General features: G+C 40.6%; 2 protein-coding genes and 1 long non-coding RNA gene across 5 annotated transcripts; 1 reads left to right on the plus strand and 2 right to left on the minus strand.

Annotated features, from left to right (window-relative positions):
* Nucleotides 1-1,246: 1,246 nt before the first annotated feature.
* LOC117833327 (uncharacterized) lies at nucleotides 1,247-10,493 on the plus strand. Of its 2 annotated transcripts, XM_034712784.2 has the most exons (16): nucleotides 1,247-1,463; nucleotides 1,562-1,645; nucleotides 2,392-2,532; nucleotides 2,619-2,689; nucleotides 3,135-3,228; nucleotides 4,084-4,161; nucleotides 5,279-5,345; nucleotides 5,787-5,872; nucleotides 6,120-6,170; nucleotides 6,416-6,463; nucleotides 7,596-7,716; nucleotides 8,713-8,893; nucleotides 9,497-9,634; nucleotides 9,723-9,835; nucleotides 9,929-9,997; nucleotides 10,070-10,493. In XM_034712784.2, exons 1-16 carry the CDS (start codon nucleotides 1,314-1,316, stop codon nucleotides 10,174-10,176), a joined length of 1,599 nt encoding a protein of 532 aa, XP_034568675.1. In that variant the 5' UTR covers nucleotides 1,247-1,313; the 3' UTR covers nucleotides 10,177-10,493. The 2 variants fall into 2 exon arrangements, with proteins under 2 accessions (XP_034568675.1, XP_072151639.1); XM_072295538.1 differs by lacking the exons at nucleotides 1,247-1,463; nucleotides 1,562-1,645 and adding an exon at nucleotides 1,648-1,671.
* On the minus strand, nucleotides 3,581-14,520 carry LOC117833329 (uncharacterized). Its single transcript, XR_004635392.2, has 3 exons — nucleotides 14,004-14,520; nucleotides 11,299-12,112; nucleotides 3,581-11,165 (listed from the first exon to the last, which is right to left on the minus strand). It is a non-coding gene; the product is annotated as an uncharacterized lncRNA (long non-coding RNA).
* Nucleotides 14,521-17,547: 3,027 nt separating this feature from the next.
* LOC117833645 (uncharacterized) lies at nucleotides 17,548-21,168 on the minus strand. 2 transcript variants are annotated; one of them, XM_034713222.2, is made up of 9 exons: nucleotides 20,413-21,168; nucleotides 20,231-20,290; nucleotides 20,049-20,117; nucleotides 19,865-19,957; nucleotides 19,258-19,362; nucleotides 19,091-19,168; nucleotides 18,371-18,496; nucleotides 17,953-18,046; nucleotides 17,548-17,870 (listed from the first exon to the last, which is right to left on the minus strand). In XM_034713222.2, exons 1-9 carry the CDS (start codon nucleotides 20,596-20,598, stop codon nucleotides 17,680-17,682), a joined length of 1,002 nt encoding a protein of 333 aa, XP_034569113.1. In that variant the 5' UTR covers nucleotides 20,599-21,168; the 3' UTR covers nucleotides 17,548-17,679. The 2 variants fall into 2 exon arrangements, with proteins under 2 accessions (XP_034569113.1, XP_034569114.1); XM_034713223.2 differs by having other exon boundaries at nucleotides 20,049-20,121.
* Between the last annotated feature and the right edge of the window lie 181 nt (nucleotides 21,169-21,349).

Genomic DNA, 21,349 nt, shown 5'->3' on the forward strand with positions numbered 1-21,349 from the left:
TAATTATAAAAACATCAACCACTCATTGCCATGGAACCGCAAAGGTGTTGCCATGATAGTCTACTCTACGTCTGTTATAGCAAGGCAAATGCATCATTATTATTAAAAAAAGAGAGTGTAGGTAAGGCAGTGATGAGTGTAGCTAATAACCTCCCTTCTAGCAAAGCATCCACCACAGAGAAATTGAAAAAAACCTAATTTTCATCGAATAATTTACCAAAAATAATAATTGTTCTGTTGAGTTTGATCCTTTCGTCCCCCTTGGAAGGTGTGACTCATCAGTGCAGTAGCGAGGCACAGCCTCTACCCTATGCATGCGCCAAGCCATCACAAAATGTTCCTGTTCATACCGTTGGTTGCCTTTGTTCTTGTCATGACACCATCGAGACCTTGTTCGTGTTCTGCATGTGCTGCAGCTTGCAGGTGCTGGCTGGCTAGCTAGCAAGCGATTGCTGGTTGCCTGGCTGGGACTAATGTGAGATGATAGTGTAGTTGTAGGTCGCCATGACGCCATGGGTGTGTCGGGTTCTTTAATTTAACATTAGTAAAAAAAAGAACAACTTGATCGAGGAGAACATGTCCATTGGAGCGTGCATTCAATATTCGTAAGCTAGGTTGCCAAATAGATCAGCTTCCCCGCCAACAGATTCTAGGACCAACAGCTTTTATGAGCAGCAAGTGAGCATTTCAGACCAACAACTTTTTAGAAAAGCTCCCGCTCTCCAAACAGGACCTTTTTTAGCACATAGCGTGAATAAATGTTTGCAAAACACGTCCCATACTAAAAGATATGTTGTAAGTTTGGATGATTCAACAATAAAGACGGGATAAGATGGGATAAGGGAGTAAACTTTCTCATAAATATTGACCTATAATTTTATATTTGGAACCAAAAGTATAAAATTATTCATGGTGCTTTGCAACAAACTCCGACCTGTTGGTATGCTAAGGGCTAAGAAGTAAAGGCTGTATTTGGCAAAATATGTGGAACATGATGGAATTTAATAACTACATAAAAATAAAATTCCAGGGGAACAATATTTAGATGTAAACTATCACAGACATAGATAATGTGAACATATTTTTTAAACGATTTTTCACATGAGAAATATTTAATCAAATATTTAAAAGGACAGAAGAATTTTCACTGAATTTTACTCTCAAAACTGGGAGAGAGTTTTTTTTAAAAAAATAAAAGATAAACTGAATCTCCAATTTCTTCTTCAAACGAAGGCTCTACTACGCCTCAATCGTTTCTTCCCCCAAATTCCAAATCTACCATCCCAAACCCTGAACCCACAATCCGCGCCGCAATGCTCCGCCGCCGTCGCGCCCCGCTCCTCCTCACCGCCGCCGCGGCGGGTGTCGCGCTGGCCGCCGCCTCCCCGACCGGCGACAACGGCCGAAGCGTTGCCTCCGCGCTCCAGCACGGCGTCGCCCGCTCCTCCCGCGCCGTCTACACGGTTCGCCCTCAGCGCTAGATACGGCTCCTCCCCGTTGTTGTTCCTCCTGCGTTCCGAAGGCTACTCTTGCTCAGTTTCCCGGCGGTTGGTTGTCGCAGATTGGGTTCGTGGTGGCGGATTACAAGTACTCCCTGAGGGGGCTGGATTCTGGGTCGGCGGATTACCGGGTTAAGCTCTCTGAGGTATGGATTTGCCCCGGATGCGATGGGTGCGTGTAAGCTTGTTGACTACAATAATTTTGTTTTATCATCATGTTATGATTGTTGTATGATTGATCAGTTATTTTGAATGTGGTAGCTAGGTAGGGCTAGAGATATTAACTTCATGGATCTGGTTGCTGAAGTTGTCTAGTACCAGTGCATACTTTTTGGAAACAGAAACATAATTTATTTTGATGTTACGTAAAGTTCACATTTAGATAACACCGTCACATGGTAGCCTTTCTGCGCCTGTCTAATGGGCCTGTGCAACATTAGAGGAATCAACTGGTTCTGGCCTCCTTTGCTATTTGGATCACAAACTCAAAATCTTTCCTTAGTACTTAGTAGCAGACAACATAATACAGATACTTGCTTGATCTTGATGTCAGTGACCCTCTAGGACCCAATTTTAGTTATTTATGTGTTCCGCATATGCAATTAATGTAGCATTTTAGAACACAATAGTTCATACTACTATTTCCTGACCTCAGTATTCCACAGAAACCAAGTTGTGCAATGTGGATGCTCTGATACACTTGAATAGAGACATTATGCAGATTCACCACTCGTTTGAGTTAGCAAGCCATAGCGTTCTTCTCTTTTACAATGGCTGTACCCTTTGATCTAATATCTAGTGTTTGTCATGCAATTAGTAATTGCCAGAGTTCACGTATGATTATAGATCACATGAAGCCTCAAATGATATGTTTTTCTTTGCTTGAGCGTAGGTTCATCTGCGTTCAGCGAAAAAGCTACTTAAACTATGCGAAGTGAATGGAGGGTTCTATGTAAAAGCCGGTCAATATGTTTCATCACTAAGACAAGTACCAAAGGAGTACTCCTCAACTCTCTCCAGCCTGCAAGATCAGGTTCACTATTAGCTGCTACCTCAATGATGGTGTATACACATGTGACTTGGCTTTGTTATTTACTGTATTTTTGTCCAACAATTCAGGCAACTCCATCCAAGTTTCATGATATAAAAATGGTCATAGAGCAGAATTTTGGCAAGAAATTGCATGAAATGTAAGTATTTTATTTCGTGATTACCCTTTTTAGATTGGTTGTTTAATATCAGTACCTGTAGTCAGAACAGAATTTTCATAGGTTGGCTGTTGTGCGTACCATACTGTAGGTTCTGTATTCGACTTTGATCCTTTCATGCAGCCTGTATTGAGTGTTTTTGCCAGCTTGTTCCATGTGTACCATATTACTGTTAAAATTCACAGTATACCTAATAAGGGAAAGATTTGGCTGTTTTTATCATTAGTTTGGATTTTTTGAGTAGTAAAATGAACCTTTGCGATATCCATTCCATTAACACCATTTGAAGGCTTGAAACTGTGAATGTACAAAGCATTGCATTTCAGTTGATACTTTTATGTGGTTTTCTGGGGTTTAAAGTGCTTAATAATTCATAATAGCTTATGGTGTGGGAAAAAAATCTTAAGCGTTAATATGTGAGTATCAGATTCCTGGAATTTGACGAACATCCGATTGCTGCTGCATCAATTGCTCAGGTTCATCGAGGTCGATTGCATGACAATCAAGATGTAGCTGTCAAGGTGAGATTCTTGTTAAATTTTCTCAGTTTCTGTTCCTTTTTTGTAAAGGTATACTTTTGTGTCAAGGAATATATCACCATTCTGGTTGCTAGCAGTTATAAAAGAGCTGACAACAGAAATTTCACAAACATGTTACCGACATATCCACCATCCAATTCTCTTGTTTTATACTATGACCTACCAAATTAATCTGGGCGGATACAATATGGCTACCCTTGTTTTAGAAAGGTGGGCATTTGTGTAATAGCTTTTCACTTTTATCCTTAGAATAGGTTTCATTCTTTAGTTATTGACCAATTTTATGATGTGCATTGTAAAAGTTTGGGTCATGATGTTTCATAAAGACCAGAAGTAAACTAGAAATCAGTATCCCTTTAAATGGGTAATAATCGTTACCTTTAGGCACAATTTAACGGAGTATTCCTCTAAAAAATTTAATGGAGTAAAACTTGTTTCAAATTGAAGCAGCTGAGTGCCTGAATACTTCATCAGAATGGCTTTGAGTCAAAAATTCTTCAAAGACATTTTAAGTATAAATGAATAGCTAACTTGACCCATATGCTCAATTCTCTCTTGTACGTATGTTTGACCTAACATTGAATGAAGTATAGAATTGTTAGTAACAAGATATAACTGCATATCTTGTTCTTTTCATATTGATAGTTTTAGTTTTGCTGTGAGCACAACAGCATAACATAGTTTGTTCGGAGTATAGAAAAAACTTGCAGAAGATATTCTTTAACCTATGCATAGATTCACTCTCATTCTGCCATATATACATGCAAATTTTCTTGAGTTAGTGTTATATGTATTAACATAGTACTGAGCTTTCGTACAAACCTTGGTGACATCTAGGTCCAGTATCCTGGATTGGAGCAGCGAATGAAGATAGACATCTTGACAATGTCTTTCTTGTCAAAATCAGTCTCTTGGGTATGTTAAATACAGCAAATCTCTGTTTTCCTTTTATCATGCAAATATTTTACCAGCTGTTGCATGTAATTCATCTTATATGCTAAAATAATTTTACACTTTGACTACAACGTACTTTAAGAAAAGCAGTATTCATTGACTGGTTGTTCGGGTAACATCTTTTGTGCATTTAAGATTTAGATAAAGGAAAACCCTAGTCGTACTACTTCTGTGTGGCAGCATTAATGAAAGAAGTTGATGCAATTCTAAGCAAGACTTTATTTGTTCTTAATGAATAGATGCTGGCATTATTTAATGTTGTGGGTGGGTGCATTAGCCTTTTAGATGGCAGTTGCCACATCCAAATAGATTGTGATTCAGCGAACAGCCTTGGACCTGTCATTTTGTCCTCCACTGTGGTCACTGTTCTAATTTGAATTTTCTAAAAACATATTTCTGTGGTTCTTATAGTTAATTGGATTTTGTTGACACTTTGGCATGCACCATCACTGAGCTTTAATCAGTCGGATGAATTGATAGCACACAATCCAATCTGCACGGAGTATCTTCGCACGATAAAATCAGTGCACCGCACACAATCAATGTACTCATCTTCTACTGATGCGCATATAATTGTTGGCAAATACTTTATCCTTGCGTAGCAGTTGCCATGATTGGACAGACTGGTATTAGTAGCAATTGGTCACGTGCATGGTACTCCACTGTGGTGATCTTTTTATCTTTTTTTGGACTAACATGTTTCAATGATCCTTATGGCAAACTGATTTCTGTTGATTTAAAGTCTGATGTGCCACGGTGCCTTACAATCAAGACATTGATTGCAATGTGTAGTTTGTTGCTAGTACCTCATTAAATGCATTGACCATATATCTCATGAATGGAAGTGGCCATAAATCTATTTCCTTTGAGCAGCCAGGACCTACTGAGTACTGGTGGTACCCACTGTTCCATCATTGTATCCTCTGCTGTGGTCATATTTATTGTTGTAACTTTAGGATATGCTTTCATGATTCTAAACATGCATGAAATTTTGTTGGTAACCTTTACGTGTATCACTCTCTGTTCTAATATAATTTATTGTTTGTCACAATCAAAATTATGTTTTTCATGTCTGCAGATTTTTCCTGATTATAAATTTGACAGAATACTAGTTGAATTTGAGAAATCCATGTCAATGGAGCTTGGTAAGTGCATTCATGTTCCTTTATTGTAAACTGTATATAACTCTTATTTAGATAAATGATTTCTGAGAAATCTTCTATTTAGTATATCTATTTGATTATTTTCTTTCATATATTCTGGAGGCACTACCAAAAGACATTTATTTATTTTCCTTGAACCATGATTTTGCATATGTCAGTGCTCATTTCGGTTGCCTAGCTTTTTTATAATCCTTTCAGAAAATAAAAGTAAAATTCCTGTAATTTTTGCACGATGAGTTTCAAAGTTGAACTATGTCCCTATTTTTCATGCACTTATTTATGCTCTTGGATTGAGCTTTGTTGTTTTGTGGCATTTCATTTAGATCATTTGTTGAAATTCTCATTATCTCTGTCTGATCTTCTAACATTCACTTAGTATATTATTTTGTATTGTTGAAGTCACTGTTCCTCGTTCATTTACAGATTTTACCCTAGAGGCTAAGAATTCCGAGAGAACAGCCAACTGCTTCAGGAAAAATAGTGTTGTTAAAGTGCCTTATGTGTTCTGGGTATGAGCCTTAAAAAACTTAATAAGTTTGCTGTGGTTTTTTTGGAAGAATAAACAATTTTTGTGTGCTATATTGCGTAAGGCATACCTTATCCCACCACACGCACATCACAAACAGTCAAAAAGAACATGAACCAGTACTAGACTGTCAGGGGTGTTATTTATGCTTACATATTTAAAATTGACTATTATGTGAACTATTTAGATTTATGTAAGGTAATTTGTGACAATAGTTAATCCTGTTGCAGCAACTGACAACCAGAGAGGTTTTGACGATGGAATTTTGTTATGGACACAAGGTAAATAATTAATCCTTAGGCTTTATTTATACAAAGATTCTATTTGCGCATCTTTATCTATCAGTGGGTTTGCTGTGGAATTTCGATGATTTCATTATGGAATCTCTAGGTTTATACAAACACTTTTCGAAAAATGTGAAAACCACGCATACTCTTTTACTTACTCTAAAATAATGGAAAAGAAATTAGTCAATTACTAATAAGGAGAAGTACCATTGACCCCTGGGGTTCTTATGTTTTGACAGGTTAATGACTTGGACTTCCTGAGGAGAGCAAATATTAGTCCAACAAAGGTTCGCAGCTGTATTGTGACATTAATATATTTTCAATCATAAGTGACTTCATTGAAGGCTTTCTTGTACATATACACATTACAAATGTGACAAAAATGCTACAGAACTTGCTAGATTCAGGTTTTCCAAAAGCTGCTCAGCCTTCATTAAGTTTGTTAAGTTCACATGACAGCTGGTTCAAAAAAAATAGACTTGAACTGCTGAAGGGAGGACGGGCAAATACACTTCTACACTCTCCCACTAAGCTCTCTCAGGCCTTTGGCATAGACTAGAAGTGGTCTGCAATTGTTCCTTTTATGAAAATTGTGTTTAATGTTAACTCAGAATCTCTTCTCTAGTACCATGTCAAGTTTCATGCTTTCATGCATCAAGTAACCCAAAAACTTAAGTTGTTGAGGAAAGGTGTATCTGTGTGCAAATATAAGAAATGAAATATAATTTATTACATTATCTAGTTGTTCTGTGTCCTCATTGTCATGTACTTCAGCCAGAATTTGTACAGTATTGATATCGGTACCAATACGCTCCTTGTGATTGTAAGTGAAAGCAAGATTGGCTTGGGATAATAGATTGATTATGGTGCAAAGCACAGGTACAGATTATATAGGCAAGGATGTCCTAGGGTTTATAGTAACACCCAATCAACGGAGATCCTTGCCTAATCTAATGACCTAGCCAATCAAGCCATCCCAGGGAAGGGGGAGGCGCACGGCCAAAGGCCCGTGCGGCACCCTGCCCAACAGCCCAAAGGGCTGGCCTAAACACATTGTCTAACAGTAAGTTGTAGTGCATTTTGCTTTACCACTTATTCACTTTGTGTGTTTAGAACCGGATACGGATTTTTCATCATTGAGTTATTATGGTACAAAAAAGTGTTTATTTTGTATTCATGTACACGAACACACATAACACTTGTTAATCAAATGCATATAGTCACCAATCAGGGTTGTATTTCCTGAAAGCATGATACCATTTGGAGTTATGAATCATGCACCATAATGGGTTCTTATATATGGTCGTATATTTCTATACCTTAATGCTAAACTATTTTCTCTTTGTACTTAGCAGAGTTTGGTTCACCTGCCTCTATTGCAAGTTTCATTTTCTCATGCATGTTGTATTTACCTTCCAGGTAGCTAAGGCTTTGATTGAACTGTTTGGTGAAATGGTATTTGTACATGGTTTTGTCCATGGTGATCCACATCCTGGAAATATATTAGTTTGTCCTCAAGGCAATGGAAAATTTTCACTAGGTACTCATTTCTTGAACATAGTATTTTTCTAGTTGTCCATAATCACAACGCAAGCATAACTGTACATCTTGCGAAGAGTAGTAACGTAATAATACATTAATTGTAGAATCTCAGTACCAACTATCACATTCCAGCTCTTCAGGAATGAACACATGAAACTCACTTCAAATTTTTGTTTTCACTGTGGATTCCTTGTCCATCTAACGTCTCCAGAATGGCCAAATCAACCATGATTCTGGAACAAACTGGTCGATTCGTAAATATGAGATATCCAAATATTAAATATATGTTTTCTTGATTGGATTGTCTCTGATGGGTGAATCTTTATCACTTACATTTGAATGTTAGTAAAATGTTATGAGTTGATTTTTAACTCGATTATGCAAGCCAAAATTTAAACTGGCATGTGTGTTTTGCTCCCTTTGTTGTCCTTACAGTCTTGTTGGTTCACATGTAACTAGTTTCAGAAACCTCTATATTAACAGTAGACTACAACACAAAAACTGGACATAAATGCATCTTAATCGAACTCTGATAATTTTATGTTCCATCCTTTTTTCTTATGTTTGTCTTCATTCATTGACAATAGTGATAAGTCTGAACCTGTAGATGGTCAAAGCGACCCATTTAAATAAACCTCTTTGTGTTGACAAACTACATATTTCAACTGTATAGAGTATGGGGACTCTTCTTCAATCCCTAGTGACCACAGATGACATCCTTTGCGATGAGCCTTTGTTGTTCGTGGATCAGGGCTCCTATTTAGATCTTGATCAAAACCTTTCAATTCTTTATATGATGGAGGGCGATGGGACATTAAGGCTCCCAGAAAACAGCAAGCATTTGTTCTTGTTGGAGCTTCTTGATCTACACGGGATGAGATCTTTTTAATGGGATTGGAGGGAGCTAATCAGACTCAAACATTGTATGGAATGTGAGTTGGCCACTTTGATCTTGTAGAATGATTACATCTAAAAGTGGGTATGGCTTTTGCAGTTCTGTTGGATCATGGAATTTATAGAGAACTGGATCAAAAATTCAGATTGGACTATTGTCAGCTGTGGAAAGCATTGATACTGTTGGATACAAAAACAACTCTGGAGTTAGGCGAGCAGTTCGGTGTTGGCAAATATGCAAAGTACTTTCCTGTAATATTCACAGGCAGAACCCTGGAAAGGTAAGATTCCGTTCTTTCAGATATATACCATGATGCACTAGTTATCATTGAGCAATAAATATTAGAAATGATATCATCAGCATTCATAGAACATCTTTCTTGGGACAGGAAAAATATTGATAGGGCATCATGGGACGAGCTTATGACTTATCCCAATTCCCAAGTTCATGCACATATTATTTTTAATAATCAATTTCTTAAGCGGTGTTTAAAGTTTAAACTGAGCAGAGAGTTAAATCCAATATGAAAAGTAACTAAAAGATTGCATGAAGGAAAACTTTAAATTTCATATCGTTTATATACTTTATTAATCATTGTACGTGAATGAATCCTCAATTGTCTGTTCGTTTTACTTCAAGCATTCAACTTGAAACTACACAGGTAGGAGAACTATTTTGAACCATAAAATTTGCATAATTTTGATGTGTGAAATTAATGTATATGGGGCAATATTACTTTGTGTATCATGGTGGGACCCATCAGTTAACATTTGAATCACGTCATATAACCGTACTATATAGAGTACAATCAGTATGCCTTGTGTGCTTGGAGTTGATGCCATAATATACCTTGTTAAACTATATCTGTATCTATAATGATCAGCAAATCAGCTCTTGGCACACAAATGTCTAGTGAAGAGCAGAGGCGTTTAAAGGAGGACTTGAGCTCTCTGGGAATGGATGATATATCTTCATTTATGGAAGCCTTGCCACGGGACTTTTATGTCATACTGCGAACAGAGTATGAAACTTTTTTGTCAGAGCACATCAGCATGTTGTTGTTGTCACCTTCATTCTTGCAGCTTATAAATGTTTTATCTCGATTTCAGTGGACTATTGAGGTCCATTTTGGGGAATCTTGGGGCGCCACGCCATGTTCGGCTTCTCACTTATGCAAAATGTGCTATACATGGGCTCGAGAAACAGCCCAAACTGGAGTCTGGTATGTCGAAGTCAACTAAACTAAGATTTACTCCTGTTATCATCATCCTGTCCTAGCTAGCCTAATGTCTTGGAGCTCTTCTATTGCATTCAGGTGCAATTAACCGGATGTTCTTGCAAGTCAAAACAAATATCAGCTATCTCCATCTGAGGGTACTTATTGGTAAGGACACTATCACCATCCTGATGTTTTGACTTCAATGTCTAATCCTGCTTGCTACCTAAACTTCCTCAGAAATAGCGGGATTGTTAGCAAAAGTAAATGATGCAAGGCACAAGGCCGTGAGCAAGCTCAGACAGATGTTTCGGGAGATCAGTCAAGGCCTTCATCTCCTTGCATAATGCCCTGAAGTGTGTCAATGGTGGTGGAGGAAGTATGCAGGAGTCAAATCATAACTGCAATTGCGGATTGGATCGTTAATTCGTGTATCTTGTATGATTAAATCATACGTCTGTTGTAACATCGGGGCAGTGTTTTGCCAATACTGTGGGCCCTGTACATGTCAGCTCAGGCAGCAAGGAATCAAGTCTTGTATTATGATTGAATGCTGTCGTAAGAACCAAAAGGTTGCCACAGAAGTTGTACATTAGGGCAAGAGCAATGTTTATAGACCAAGTAATCTTTATGGGTGGGACCCATTGAAGTGGGCTTTAAGCTATTCTGTATCACCACAATCCTGAGCCTGGATGGATTCTAACGTGAGGCCCACTAGCAAATAAAAAAATGCATCCAGGGCTTCAAGCCCAACCGGCCGATGCCCCTCCTCTTCCGTTCCCCTCTCCGCGCTTCCTCCCTCCGCACCTTCGCTGTCGCCCATTCCTCCCTACGCCGTCGTTGCTCCACCTTCCCTCCAACCCAGATCGACCTTTCTCTGCCAGGATTGAGCCCCAGGCACCACAAATCGGCCTCAAATCAGCCTCCCTCTGGTTCGATCGAGCCTAACCTTGGATCGAGCCCTAAGGGCTATTTTGGGAACCCCAATCTCAGCGGGGATCCCGGCCTTTTTCTCGGGCTGGAAGCCCGCGCGGAAATTGGTCACGGGCCGAAATCCCCTGCTGTTTGGAAGCCCACGCCATGGGGCTGTGGCAACCCAACCCTCGTGTTTTCCCCGGGCAGCACTCCACTATCTCGTCACATCAGGAAGTCGTTCCCCATCTCGTCGTCGCGAGGCCAGCAGCTAGCGTCTAGGCACCACCGCTCCACCTCCCCGTTTAGGCGCTGCTGCTCCACCTCCCCATCCAGGCGCCACCACTCCATCTCCCCGTCAAGGTGTCGCCGCTCCGTCTCCCCATCACTACCTGCAACGGCACCTCCACCTCTACCTCGGCCACTGTCACACCCGGTTTGAAAACAAAACCAAGTGTTACCTATATGTATGTCAGGATCTAGTTTCATACATATAGTGACATCATTAGTGAATAAAAGTAACAGTATCACGTAAAGGAATATAAATAAAGACTTACGAGTCTATCAGAAATATACAGCTTGGAAACGAAGGCTCCAAACTTCAGAGGCAATTAACTAGGGGCTGCGTACGCCTAGAACTTAGCATCATCTTTAGAAAACTTCACACACCTTCCTCTTCTGAGCAGCAGCAAGCAAGGATGAGTACAATTATGGTTGGTACTCAGCAAGGCCACAAGAAATAACCATAATAACGATTTAAGTCCATCTTCAAGTTTATTAATCATGTGAGGGTCCAGACCGCTCTTGACCGTAAGCATGGCTGATATATCAGTTTTACACTCTGCAGAGGTTGTACACTTTCACCACAAGTCGCGTAAAAGTTCAGAATAACTTTAGATCCAACCATGTTGTGCTGATCAGGCACTCATCACACTACTGAGGTGTGACTGCATAGGGACGCTACGAGGTCTTTATAAAGATTCGCTAGTAAGTGATAACCCGCTAAGGTTTCAGGTCGAAGCAGAGCATAAACCTCTCTCAAGACTGCGAAGCTATCATAGAGCACATCAGCCTGAGGGCCATGTTATACCCCATCAACGCCTCCCCTCTTACCCTTTCGGTAAGATTACCCCAGACTAGAGTCTCTAATTAATTAGCTAAGACCAGAGCTATGTAGTTCTTATGGTTGCACTATTTTCCTAGGTAGTCGCTCCATGTTCCAATTAACATTATCATGGTATTATAAATAAGCATAGACAGAAGGGTAGTTAGGGACACTTGCCTTTCTCCAATGAAAATTTACTCTTACTACTCTTCAGCTCTTGCTCTCTTGAAACTCTTAATATTCAAATCTTTCGAGCAACGATCCTTCTACTCGAAGCAATCATCAGCACAAGCATACAAAACAACAAACAAGTAAAACTAAGAACAATACACCGGTCAAAGAAAAGTTTTAAAAGAGCATACTAAAGCTTTAAAAGAGTGTATGAAAGGATAAGCTCAATTCTAGGTTCACGCAAACGCTGAGAATGGAACTATGGTCGACAAGACAAAACTATCAAGAGGTTTGATTTATAAAAGAAATAAAAAAGACTGTATGCTTGATCCATTTTAATTAAATAAAACATGCACATATGTTATTTCAGAGAAATACCCTACTTGGAATTAAGCAAGTTATATTTAATCATTGAAAACACGATAAACTTAATCATATTTTATTTGTAAATATTCAGGTACAAGTTATGCCAATTTAACAATTAACTTTAGAAACTCAGAGCATGTATAAGACATCTAATCGAATAACTTTGTATTTCGGGTTCAACTAAACATGTTAATGTGGAAAAGGCATTTGTAATATTATTAAGTATATTAACTTTATTTATGAAAACCGATGTATAACACTAGATATCTTTTATTTAGAAAAGCTGGTTATAAATAAGAATTAACTAATTAAATCTTAGTTTTTGAAAATCGAGATAGAACCTAATCAATTTTTATTTAGAAAACTAATTGTATTTATTTAGAAAACTAATTGGATAGTCAAATTCACATTTAACTTTGATGTTATAAACAAGCAACAGGTAATGCACACTGCTAACACATAAGGTGAAACGAGCTAGAACAGCAAAAACAGACTATTCCAGAGCGTAGAATAAAAGCGTAAACTATGGTTTAGGAAAGACTAGCCTACAAAGAGAGCAACTAGGTTGCAGGGATAACAAACTAGTCAAAGCTAAACTGAACTAGTCGGCAAAGAAACAACTAACAAGATTGGCTCTAAAGAGATGGCTGCGAAAGGTTTGGCCATAAAGAACATAGCTGACTCACAAAGAGACAACTAGGATATAAGATAGCTATGAACTGGATATAGGATTGTAAGAGAAACAGGGACAAGCATGATCAGACTACTAGGCAGAACACAAACTCTAAGATAAACTATTGAGCTCACTAAGCACAAAAATCGTGCTTTGAAAAAGAAAGGCTTGGTTAGATTTATGAAAGAGACTGGATCTGAGCTGAAACTGGAACTGGAAAGATCTAAAGCTTTACAGAAGACTAGATCTTCAAAAAAGATATAGAGCTAAAGTTGACAAAGAACCGCTATCGAACAATGAGCACGAAAGACTATATGCTAGGTTTATTTTAATTAGAAAAATATATGTAAAGGGTTGGAATTAATGCAAATTATACTTTATTTAAAAAAATCGATGTAAACCCTACTTAAATTCTCATTAAGAAAAGGCATTCAAATAGACATTAATCAAATTAATATTAAATTTATTAAAAACATGCATGATAGAAAATATCACCACTATCGTATAATTTATATTATAATGAACCTAACGCAACTTGAACGGATTAAAACGGATCTAAAACATAATTCTATGAGCTAAACAAGATTGGAAGGACCTAGATGTGATTAACTATAGATGACAGGGGTTAGATTGAAATATTTTGCGAGACACAACTAACAGTGCTCACAAATTGGTCAAAGCTCAGGGTTAGATCTGCAAAAGTTCATACCTTGGGTTCGGTTGAAAAGATCTAATCTCTACAGGGGGTTATTTGTAGATTTGCCAAGACACAAAGATCTTTGAACAAATTACAGAGGTATTCAGGGGCCAAAACGCAAAAAGGGGACCTTCTTCTTCCTCTCGTCGGGGCCTGACGGTGACCCTCGCCGGCGCTACGGGCAGCCGGGGTCCCCGGAGGGCGGCGCAGGAGGTGGAGGAGGTGCAGGGGATCCTGGGGAGGTTCTCACCGGGGTTGAAGGCTCATGGAGCCGGCCGGAAATTGTAGGCGGGCGTTGACCGGCGGCGGCGGCTCGGGCTCCAAGCGGTGGGGCTCCTCCGGCGGCGAAGCAGGGATGCCGAACAGCGTCGGGTGCACGTCCGGGCGTCGCGAAGCTCGTAGCGTCCTCCTCTTGCTCCGACGGGCGGCTGTCGTGACGAATCAGCTGGCCGGCGCCGTTGCTCTGCTTCGGGCGGCGGCGCATGGCGCGGCGCTAGAGGCGGCTAGGCGGTGAGGCGGCGGCGGGCGAGGACGGCAGCAGCAGGGCGCAAGGGCTCGGGCGCTCGCCCTTTACATGGCTGCACGGAGCCCTAGGGTGGCGCGCACGCCGAGGAAGGGGCCGGCGGCGGCCATGGCCGAGCTAGGCCCGGGGAGCGGCGGTGTCAGCCTAGATGGGCCTAGGAGGGCCGGTCGCTGGGCCAGAGCGGGTCGAGTCCACGGGCTCGGCCCAAAAAAAAGATAGGATAAGATTATTTTCAGAAATAGTTTCCTGTGTAAATAAAAATCCAGAAAATCTAGATAATTTATTTAAGCCACGAAAAATACTCTGAAAATTCTAAACATTCCAGAAAAAATTTCTTGAGATAGTTTGGGATACGAGGAGTCCAAACAAAATACTTGGAGCTCGTGAAAAGGATTCTGGAGCCTTCCAAAAATTGGATTTAGCTCTTAGAAAATGAGAATAAATTTCAGGAAATTCTGGAAAATTCTTAGAAGAACTTAATCATCGTCTGAACGCATTGTTGAAACTTTTGCACTCATAAAACATCAGAATGCATTGGCATAAATGCACACACAAAGAACAACTTTATTTAATTCAGAAAAATAACCAATTATTTTTCCTATACTAAATTCTCTGTAAAGAAAATAAATGTTAGAAAAAAATTCAAAATTATGAGAAAATTATTTTTTAATCATTTCTTTTTAATCACATCCTGAAATCCAAAAATTTCAGGGTGTGACAGCTGCCTTCTCCGCATCAACCACGGTGTCTCCACCTCATCTTCCTCCTCGGCATATGTGTGTTCTCCTTCCTCATCTCCTGTTGTCTATATTTTATACTCATGATGTGAGTTCTTGTAGTTAACATCTCGATTCACCTATCCAAGATCCTGTCCTACAAGGTACTGAACCCACATAGCAAGGGTCCTTGTGTAAGGAACAAAGAAGTGCTTGAGTTCCTGACACCTTGGTATCTATTTCGTGGTAGATGCTTATGCACTGGAGCATGTAGTACTTCTAGCACACCTCTAGCTGCCTTAATAGCATAGATGATTCCCATGTTCATGTGTGATGCATATAACTTGTGGAAACAGAAAACTGCAATCCGTGAAAATTTGCATAGGTGAATAAAGAATAAAAAAGAGAAAGTATTGGTTTAGTCAGGAAGGCTAGCAAGTAGAATTTCCAACACCCAGCACTGTTTCATGTTTTGATATGTTGCATACCCGACTAAACAAAGAGAAAGGTCAAAATTTGCTAGATATGCAGTTATTTACTAGCAAAAAAATAAAGAAGAAAAAACATTAGAGATTATCCAGATGTCATATCTCTGGATGCATATTTATGCTTTACCTAAGAAATTTTTCCGTGCTTCATTATCAGTTCTTTGGTTCCTTTCGGATGGGATGCAAATTGGCTAGTACCACCCCTGTTAGTTAGCAGTTAATTACTAGTTTTATGTAGTGCTGAACATGGAACAAGAGGCTGGTAAAGTGCTTATGATATAGTGAACCATGATTTGTTTGGTCGCGCATCATCATTATATATAGTGAAGAAATATCTCATCCTCAAATCCACCCTTTTGTAATGTCAATATTTATACATGTGACATTACGCCATAGGCATATGAAAATGTGTCTGATTTAATTTTCTCACCACGAGGAAGCAGCTTGAGTAGCTCTGTGCTGCAGTTCTGAGTGCATCTTTCTGCAGAAATGTTGAAATGCAGAAATGCTAGTCACCTTTAAACTAGGACCAACACGTTGCATTTCCCACTGCTGATGCTGCCCTGTCTGATCATACCTCAACAGAGTCATATAGCTTCTTGATCGCCCCATAACAATATTGTTAAATACAAGGCATAAGGACGGCCATTTGTGTACCCTTTCTCAGTTAATGCTATTTTGATATTTCATACATATGAGACAGCAAATATGATTGTCCGGCCATGTTAACATCTACTATGCCCTATTACTTACCTCCTGAACCAGAGTTCTATCTTCTATGAAACCAGCCTGATCTTGAATATTCAGTTACCAGTAGGAATTGGTTAGTCATCACATTCCATACATTAGCTTGTCCATATTGCTTACTGTTGATCTAACTCTAACTGCAGATCTCAATGATCCACTCTTGCAGAGGATCCGGCTAACAAGCTTGTCATATGGAGTTGATCATGTGCCGCAGATTAGTTCGGTTTAACTCTAGCATGAACTGCACTCTCCTGCCTTATTCTATATCAAATTCTTGTGGATGTAATGGATGAGAGGACTTTAATTTGAATATTTGTGCAAATTTTAGGTATTTATCACAAAATGTTGATAAAGATAATGTCATTATTTCTTATGTTGTGGTTAACGGTGTGCATTGCTGGTTTAAAAATTCAGAACACATGATGAGATTTGGTAGCTACCAAAGGAGTACTCGTGTACATGTAACTTTTATTATGTGTGCACAACAGTAGTCGAACGGAGCATGTATGACCTGCTGGGTCTGCCCCTCGCCACCCCCTATCTCCAAACAGCAACGGGTGGTGGGGAGGCCTGGGGAAGCACCACCTAGGGAATTCATTGGCCAGTGAAATCCCCTCCGGAGCTTCCCTTCCACGGGCTAATCTGCCACCAGCTCCCAAACTAAGCTTACGTGTCCCAATCGCTCGGGTCTCGATGGGCATGCTCTTCCTCCCTCCCATGGCACCGCTGTCAATTCCATCCAGGTGGTAGATAACGGGACCTGCCAGGGGGAGGACGAGTGGTGGCTGCGATGAGAGAAGACCACGGGCAGGTTGCACGGTGCCCCGCCATGGTAGCTCCTTCTCAACCTTTCTTCTCCAACCGTCTCGTCGCCAACCATGGTAGCTACTTCTACTTTCGTGTCCTCCCGACACAGCACCGCATCATGTGGTGGAGTGCATCTCTTCATCAAGCTCCGGTTGGTGGTGGGAGCACGGAGCAGCAACAGCATCACCGCGGGAGGGGGAGAGAGGGTGACGAGGAGAGATAATATATTATTTTATTCTTATGGATGGGCTATATGCTTATGAGTACCCATAAGCTATGGACCACTATAAAGACCGCTCCCACAACAATGAGCCGGACCATATAGGTCTATAAAGACCACTTTTCCTCTCCATTGTGACTGCCCTCGTTGCATCTAGGTGCTATGGCATGTGATAAATGTATCTGAAAAATGCACAAAACGTGCTGATAATTTGGTATGGTGATGATTAACCAATTTTGATTTGGTTCTGGATCGTTGACTTGAATGATCCTACAAAATTTTGGCCCGTCTCAAAAGCGAAAAACGCAAGATTGATTAGTTTGATTGCTGTACATTGCATGAAACACTGAACCACATTGATTAACTTGATTACTGTACATTGCATGAAACACTGAACCACAAATAACAAAGGCATTAGCTGTAGCTTAAGCTGCTCTAGATTGCCAGGCCTTAGCCATCTTCTTCCCTAGGTATTGAGCAGCAACAGCACCACCAGAGGCGAGCAGCCCAGATACCGCTTGACGCGCGCTTGAAACCATGACGCGACGCCTCAGGGCCCTTCGCACACAGTTTGCTGCCATTTCCTTTGAAGAGACTACCATGCGTGTTGGCATTTCTACAGAGAATACTTCCAGTGAGAATGTGTTACAGAATCAACAAGACAACAAGACTGATACGAATATAAGGAGCATCCCTACCTTTTCCATGCGACCCATATCTTCCCTGCATTTGCCTTTGGATCGTCCATGGAAGAACAGAGAACAGTTCATTTGTTGTAGATGGACCACAATCCTGTAAACACGTGACTAATAGTTACATAAGACATTACCAAGCAGACGTAATTCACATCAATTTCCCAAGTGATAATAAGAAATATTAGCAAAGGTAAGAAAAGGGGGGCATTAAGACAAGCGGACAGAACACGAGGGCAGGGCATGCTATGACCTTCACTTTGTCAAAGCCAATAGTTTAACTTACACATGTCACACACATTGTTTGCTAGATGGTGCGTCTCCTACACATCATCAAATGCATTGGTGTGTGGTTCGATGCATAGTGCAAGTCAGAGGCTAAGCACTTCTGAAAAAAAAAACTGCGGGTATGTGGAGAACGAACCTGCCGGAAAATCTTCTGTTGTCCATGGGATGATGTCTTCAATAGCCCTTCAGCAATATACTCTTGCAAGAGGGGTCTGTACATCATTTGAAATGACTGAAAACTACCCTCAACAATCTTCTTCACCTGATTTACAGTGGGGTTAAATTGAGCATCCAATCATAAATCAAATAGAATTCCCATTAGCATACCATCTTATCCTAAACTTGGATACGAACAAGAAAGGACCCCAAAGAAAAAGTGATTTAGACAATCTTGGAACCCACTGTACAGATCCAATAAAAGCAAATGAAATCGGAGCTAAGCTCTCAAAAGAATAAACTCTCAATTATCATTCCCTCCCAGTCCAAGACATCCAGTAACCACTAACCAGTGTATTTTGCTTGTCACAGTGAATTAGTAATCCTAATTATATGCAATATAGATGTAGTTTCCATTGTGGTACAGTTGGGGGCAACATAAACATCTGGTCAAATAGACCACATTTGAACAACACTACAACAGAGTATTTTAGTTAAATAATGTGTACCATTTCATTTGTTCATTGTCTGATGTTGCAAAGGACATGCCATTTTCAATTTACAGAACTAAAAATACGATTTGCTTTTGAACGTGCCAAAATTACAGGAATGCCTTTGTGAAGAATGTTGTAATATTAAATCAAATTGAAATGGCTAACAGTATGGAGCAAAGGTTGCCGTGCATTTCTTTCATTAATACCTTGTTTTTGTCTTCTGCAAACAGCATCCTCAAATCACCCATATATGATAGACTACAAATTTGAGCATATAGGTCATACTGCACAAAGAGGGTTTAAAGTAGCAAAGATTAGAATACACACACGATAATAAAAAAATTATTGTTGATAACATCAAAGTTGAAAAAACCTCATTGAATTCTTCTGGCAAAAGGAGTAGAGAAGCTGAAGTTGCCATTTCAAGATTAATTGTGTTAACCTTCCTTATATCCCAGTTATCAACAAGAACATGAACCTACACAAATACAGATAGCAAATTATGTCAACTTCACACTGCAAGATATCAATTTGCACATAAAAGGCAGTAGAATTGTACAACAAACAGTCTAAATACTACATGGTGCCAAGCTTCTCGCGGTGGACCGGTTAGAGCGTTGAACTCCGGGAGTCGTTGAAACTCCCATCCCAACCCGGGTTCGAAGCACGGCACCTTCTTAGAACAAAGCCCAGGGAGAGTCTCCTCCCATGGTCGAGTTTTTTTTTAAATACTACATGGTCAAATAATATAAAATCTTAAACAGTGAAACAAATAGGCTAGTTAAAAACTTAAAATGAATGTCATCTGAATCAGGCAAAGCATGTATATTGCAGAGCCACATAGCACAGAGAAGTCGGTAACATGTACAACTGCAGATAGTCAGAAGTGTAGCAAAATGTGATTGTACATTCGCAGCAAAACAAAAAAAATCATTGTCCAGGCATAATAGGCCAAAGAACAGGGCATTCCTCTGGCATACCGGTTTCTGCAATCGTCCACTGAGGTAGAACCTGTCCCAGGTCAAGACATCCATGGCCAGGTCCTTCATTCGCACCACGCCATACTTTATCCTCTGCACCACCGCAAAACAAAATCTTTCACCGAGAACTCAATTCAGTGGAACACGATGCAATCGAAGACAAGATGCTGCAATCCATTGATACCTTGTCTCTCCACTCAACAAATGGGTTGAAGTATACCCCGACGCCAATGCGATCAGCAAGCCCAGTGATCTGACTCCCAAGACCAAAAATACCAATCTCTCAGTCACGTAAGCAGCCAAGATCAATCCAGGAAATCAACCAATGAACTAGAAAGATTGTGCTGTGGTTGAGAGGGAGCTTACGGCGCCGGCACCGAGGCGCCCCATCCAGCGGGAGTAGTGCGCAGGGTTCCTCTTGAGGTTCTTCACCAACCAAGAACGCATTCATTCAGGATCACAATCAGTTAAAGAATAAGTACAATTTGAAGGATTCACCGAACTAGAAGCAGGGGGTGAGGTGGGAGAGATGGTTAGGTTCCTAGTACCTCGGAGTGCCAATGGAGGGGATCGGCGACGCCGAGGATGTAGTCGACCATGGACGTCCCATCGGGGCGCGCGTGGAGGAGCGTGGAGCCGTACGCGCAGCAGAAGTCCACCGGCGGGAGGATGTCCCGGAGCGGGCCGGCCAGCTCCGCTGCCCTCTCTTCCTCCGCCGCCGCCGCCGCGTGCATTTGGGCGCGTGGAGGGCGGGGCTGGGGTGCGAGGGGAGGAGAAGCAAGGGAGAGCCCGAGAGGGCGAGGAGGCGCGGGGCCAGCCGGCCAGGCGGTCGCCGGAGGGAGGAGGGAGGCGGCCGCCGTCGGCGGCGGGGGTTTAGACAAAAGGGTGGGGATGGGTTTGCGCCGTGCGAATGCCGGCGAAGGCGGTGCTGAATTTGGGCCCTTGGTCTGATCCAATGCTGTGCAATGGACGGCCCAAATTGAGCTGCCTCCTCCTATATTTTTTTTAAAATTTCCAATTCTAGTTTTATAGCTCTATTCGAAAATACAACACGTATTTAATTTCGAAAAATGCCGAACTTTATCTAATTTTGATTGAAAGAAAAGGTGAAAATTACGTACAACGTAGAATGAGCAGCGCTCAAAGGGTTTGAAAGATTTTGCACGCTATATTTGGCTATATCTTCACTTAAAAAAAAACATGAAGAGTTTATTTTTAACGTTCCAAAAGGAATCTGGTTGGTTCAGAAAAGGAGTTTGAAGATAGCAAGATTCGCAGTAAATTCGCATTGTCTGAGTCTATTTTAGATGACTAAAGTACTCCTTTGTCCTTGGAAAATGAGTTGATGCTCCAAGTGATGGATGAAGCCTCGCTCTCACTTTCTTTTCAAGGGGCACTACGATTTTTCGTGCAGATAGAGTCCAAGTTTAACGTTTGCTTCTTCATCTTTAATGAGTGCTATATAAGCCAAAGAATTAACCTGGT

Source organism: Setaria viridis, chromosome 8 (genome assembly GCF_005286985.2).
Source record: "Setaria viridis chromosome 8, Setaria_viridis_v4.0, whole genome shotgun sequence".
In the NCBI taxonomy this organism is placed as follows: Eukaryota; Viridiplantae; Streptophyta; class Magnoliopsida; order Poales; family Poaceae; genus Setaria; species Setaria viridis.

Excerpts from the sequence above, each read along its gene's own strand:
- LOC117833327 (XM_034712784.2), top strand. The coding sequence starts at position 1,314 with ATGCTCCGCCGCCGTCGCGCCCCGCTCCTCCTCACCGCCGCCGCGGCG. Across the intron at positions 2,690-3,134 it reads GGCAAGAAATTGCATGAAAT|ATTCCTGGAATTTGACGAAC; the intron begins GTAAGTATTTTA and ends TGTGAGTATCAG. Across the intron at positions 3,229-4,083 it reads ATCAAGATGTAGCTGTCAAG|GTCCAGTATCCTGGATTGGA; the intron begins GTGAGATTCTTG and ends GGTGACATCTAG.
- LOC117833645 (XM_034713222.2), bottom strand. The coding sequence starts at position 20,598 with ATGCACGCGGCGGCGGCGGCGGAGGAAGAGAGGGCAGCGGAGCTGGCC. Across the intron at positions 18,047-18,370 it reads AACAGAAGATTTTCCGGCAG|GATTGTGGTCCATCTACAAC; the intron begins GTTCGTTCTCCA and ends ACGTGTTTACAG. Across the intron at positions 17,871-17,952 it reads ATATGGGTCGCATGGAAAAG|AAATGCCAACACGCATGGTA; the intron begins GTAGGGATGCTC and ends TATTCTCTGTAG.